Raw genomic sequence first — 4,467 nt, forward strand, 5'->3', positions numbered from 1 at the left:
AAAAATTCGGTAATTTGAATTTGGATAATTTTTTGCCCGACCGAATTACCAAGTATTCACCCCTAGCTCTAGAGCTGCCGGCCACTCTACATTCTTTTACATCCCACTCTCTTTTATTCTTTAAAAAAACTTGTTTATGTTTTTTATATTTATCTTATCTTATGTTTTCATTGTGAAAATAAGTACATGTTTAAATCACATTTTGAAATCTACGATGTTTCTATTTTTGGGTTAATAAAATTTGAAGAATGTCTTAGTGAGGTGTTAACTTTCGTAAGTCAATCACTCAATGCAAAACATATAAAATAAATTAATACTGTACAATCCACGGTCGATATGATCTTGTTTCAAACTTTATAAATCTACTCACATTCACATAGATCCCAATATATCCCTGCCCTACATTTTTGAGATGGTACTGTTGTCCTCAGCTTGCACTATCAATTTCAACCCCTATGTTGTTATGTCTTGAATTTCCTGCTTCGCATAATAAAATATGTTCTTCTCTCTACCTGTGGATATAGCCAAATTGATGAATTACGTACGTAATCTGTGTCTTCTTTACGTTTCTATTTGATTGTGCTATTTAATCCTATTCCGTCGCAACACCCTAATTAAATGACGTGACTAAGACAATTTCCAAGGTAATTGAATCCGCTATATATATTACTATTCAATAAGTAGTACTCCTACTTAATTAAGAATATGATACCAAAACAACCATATGCAGCACTCATAGTTTTATCAAATCTGATCTAAGATATATTTGAGTTTTACAAATTATAAAATATTGTCTCATATTATGATATTAATTTGTTGATTTGCTATACTCCATCAATATACTGTTTTATGACATTGACAATGGTGTTGAAAGAATCCAACGCGAATAAATTACTCTTGTTTTGATTGAAACCAGTTGGATGCAAAAACTCAAACCTTGCACATAGTATAATTTAAGGTTGGAGAAATGTATATCTAGTCACGTTGAAGTTTTTTTTAAAAAAAAAAAAAAAGGTGAACTTTTAGCTATGTCAAAAATCGTAGGAAACTAGGAATGATGCAAAAGCTCTGTTAGTATGTCAAAAAAACATGTGCCTCGTCTGAATGAGTGACCCATATAACAAATAGTATTTCAGACTTTTAACTCCTAAAAGTGATGAATATGAAAAATGACTATTTCTTTATATATATATATATAGGTATATATATATATATAGGGGGCGGTTATTCAATAAACCACCCTTATTTTAAGAATTACGAACCAGCAAAAATGCATGAATTTTATGTATAACACGCATGAATAAACTGTATAAAGACATGAATTGCGAAAAATAATTTTTTGCTACCTTTGGGATTCGAACTCAGGACCATGAATTTATCCAACAAGGTGATGAATCAACCGTAGATCTTGATGATCTAAGGGCTGAAAATGGTTCCTAATTTATATTTTAAGAAGAATTCTTATTTTAGCCTTTATACAGTTTATTCATGCGTGTTTAGTTTGATATATGATTGAGTATTATCTTTTGTACTACTATGAATAGAAGATAGTTTGAATAATAGAAATTATCAAAAACTTTACGAAATTTCAAAATTTCAATCAATCAAAATAAACAAAAAATTAATTTTACTATTTTTATCTATCAAATTTTAAACTATAAAAGTGAACTTCTCCTAAAGCTTTGAAACCATTTATATTTGTCTGTTGTAGACTTGTAGTGCATAGGGTGGGGATCTGGTGTAGACAATGTTCAGCCACAATGCTTTTCCATCATCTACAGACTACAATCATGCTTCATGGCCTAACACGACTTAGGATTGGCACAACAAAACTGAAAACATAAATATCAGCTTATAACAAACACAACAAAGGGTTCCCTCAAAAAAAAAAGGGAATTAAATCAATTATTGTTTATATGATGATAGTTAAGAACTCGTTTATTTCTTTGGGAGGTTACTTATCACATAAACATTAATTAATTAATTGCATACTTAAATAAATCTTTTTTGAGGAATATTGAATAATTAATTACCAATTAATTGTTAATTAGGAACTAATTAGGGATTTAATACTCCCTCCGTTCCACCTCCATAGTCCACTTCATTTTTTCACACATATTAAGAAAATGCAATAAATAGTGCTTGAAAAATTCAAATAGTACTTGGAAAATACAAAATATATGTAATTATTCAATTTTGCCCTTATTTATTCTATGTTTGACTATATTTAAATAAAATTACTTTGGTAAAAAAAGAAATTTAAAATTAATTTAATTTGAAAAGTAGACTATATTGTGGGACATCTAAAAAATGAATAAGGGACTATGGAGATGGGATGAAGGGAGTATTTATTTTCAATCAACATTTATTAATAGAAACAATTAAAAAAAGGAAAAGAGGCCGGCGGCACAAGAGACTGACTCACTTATTAATTTCCATTATCGAAGTAGTTTATGCATGCATTTAAAGATTACTCGAAACAAATAATTTTTGTTTCATATGATTAATTGAAGTGATTAAAAATATAATATGCTAACGATTTTTTTAAAATTGTGGACACAAAATGCAACTAAATTATGTTACGCATTACACAATATATATAATGGACTTGGTACAATTTTTAGAAAAAGATAATCGACGTTCTAGAAATATATATACAACTTACTTTGAGACATTATTACTTATTGATGCAAAAATTTAGATTGATTTATAGGAGTTTATTTTAAGTTATAGGATAGATAGATAAAAATAATTCAAATTATTTTATTATGTACTTACTTTGTGAATTGATTAATTTTAAATTTATTTAATCATCTTATTTTTAAAATATTTAATTTTATATTTTATTAATATATGTTTATATGCTTATTATATTTTGATGTGGGTCTGTTTGATGATGTGTTCTGATAACTGATAAGCGTGGGAGTGCAAATGATTTTTAGTGAAAGAATTGACTTTTATCTAACTCTTATTATTCTTTAGATTTTTTTTTTCATGTAAGTTGTTTTAATTTGTTTGAATTATAAACCAGGGTTTAAAGCTTAACAAATCGAAAAACTTTTGAAGAACAATAGTAATAATATTATAAAAAGCCGAAAACGAGAACGAATTGATCAGTAAAATTAAATCTTTTAAAATGTTATTGAAATATCAGAATCACTATAGACAAGATTAAAATACCTATAATTTCAATCGAATAAACTCAAATTAATACGAAATATTATAACAAGAGCATTACATCCCTAAAACTGGATACGCCTAAATTACATCGACGAGTAATTCTAAAAAAATTACATCGACAAGAATTATGATTTGAAATGTCTGAATTCTCTAAGAAATTAAACGATCAAAATATTTAACTATGATTCCTGAAAGCATTATAAGAATAAAAAAAAACTCAATTTTAGTAATAATAGAATAAATTGTCACTCAGGTATGGCGACAAGTGCCGGCCGCCAAGCCCTCCTCAACAACCGTTGCCGAAACGTCGCCGACAGAGGCCGCAGAGAGCGGGCCCCGCCTCTCCTACCTCCACCTCCGCCCGCCGGCAGCAGCCTCTCCCCAGCATTCTCGGAAGCCCTCTCGCTGAATGAGGGCGGCGACGAGACGAACAAATCCTTGAGCTTGTGGCTCACGCTCTTCTCCGGCGAGCGCTCTTCATCGCTGCGATCGGGCGAGGCGTCATCGCAGCGCTGGGGCAGCCTCCTCCCTCCGCGGCCGAGAAGCATTCGGAGGGTTTTGCGGCGGCGGAGGTGGATTACCGGGCTCGTCGTCGGGCTCTTGGTCGGACTTCCAGCGACGGCACATTGGGTTGCTAAGAACTTGAATTTCTGCAGAGTGGCCATTTTTGTGTCAATTTATTCGGTTTTCTATTTTTGGAGAGATCGGTTATTGAGAGATGTGAATTACTGATTAGAAAAGAAATTAATTTGGGGATTTGGGAATATTCAGGAGGTATAGTGGCCGGCCAAGTATATGAGAGAGAGAGACAATGTGCCCTTAAATAAGGGAGTATAGTACACTAGGGGAGATAATGCGTTTTATAGAATGTCGCTAAATTCACACACAGCATTTCCTCAGAAATCAAATACTCCCTCCGTCCCAATAAATGTGGCCACCTTTCATCTTTGGTGTGTCCCACTAAAAGTGGCCACTTCCTAAAATGGCAAAAATTAGGGCTTCATTAAACAATTAATCAAGCTGTTAATCTATTCTTAAAATTTCCTTATTTCCTTACAATTTCCTTATTCCTACCTAACCCTAGAAAATCAATTCACCTCACACTCTCTCTCTCATCCGCCGCTGAGTTTCTTTCTCTCATCCGCTGCTCTCACTATGAAATCCAAACGAGTCACCGGCCGTTCGCCGTGGAGGTTTGAAACCGTGCCCTGCGATTTCACACCACTCATCCTCGATGTGGTGTCGGAATCGAAGCCTTCTCCATTTCACGAGGCCTGCAACCCCATT

General features: G+C 32.7%; 1 protein-coding gene across 1 annotated transcript; it reads right to left on the minus strand.

The window, feature by feature from the left end:
- Positions 1–3,197: 3,197 nt before the first annotated feature.
- LOC131023824 (uncharacterized) lies at positions 3,198–4,059 on the minus strand. The gene has a single exon (XM_057953431.1). It carries the CDS (start codon positions 3,843–3,845, stop codon positions 3,426–3,428), a length of 420 nt encoding a protein of 139 aa, XP_057809414.1. The 5' UTR covers positions 3,846–4,059; the 3' UTR covers positions 3,198–3,425.
- Between the last annotated feature and the right edge of the window lie 408 nt (positions 4,060–4,467).

Source organism: Salvia miltiorrhiza, chromosome 4, assembly GCF_028751815.1.
Source record: "Salvia miltiorrhiza cultivar Shanhuang (shh) chromosome 4, IMPLAD_Smil_shh, whole genome shotgun sequence".
NCBI classification, from domain to species: Eukaryota; Viridiplantae; Streptophyta; class Magnoliopsida; order Lamiales; family Lamiaceae; genus Salvia; species Salvia miltiorrhiza.

Bases quoted from the DNA above. Each gene is read 5' to 3' on its own strand.
- LOC131023824 (XM_057953431.1), bottom strand. From the start codon at position 3,845: ATGGCCACTCTGCAGAAATTCAAGTTCTTAGCAACCCAATGTGCCGTC.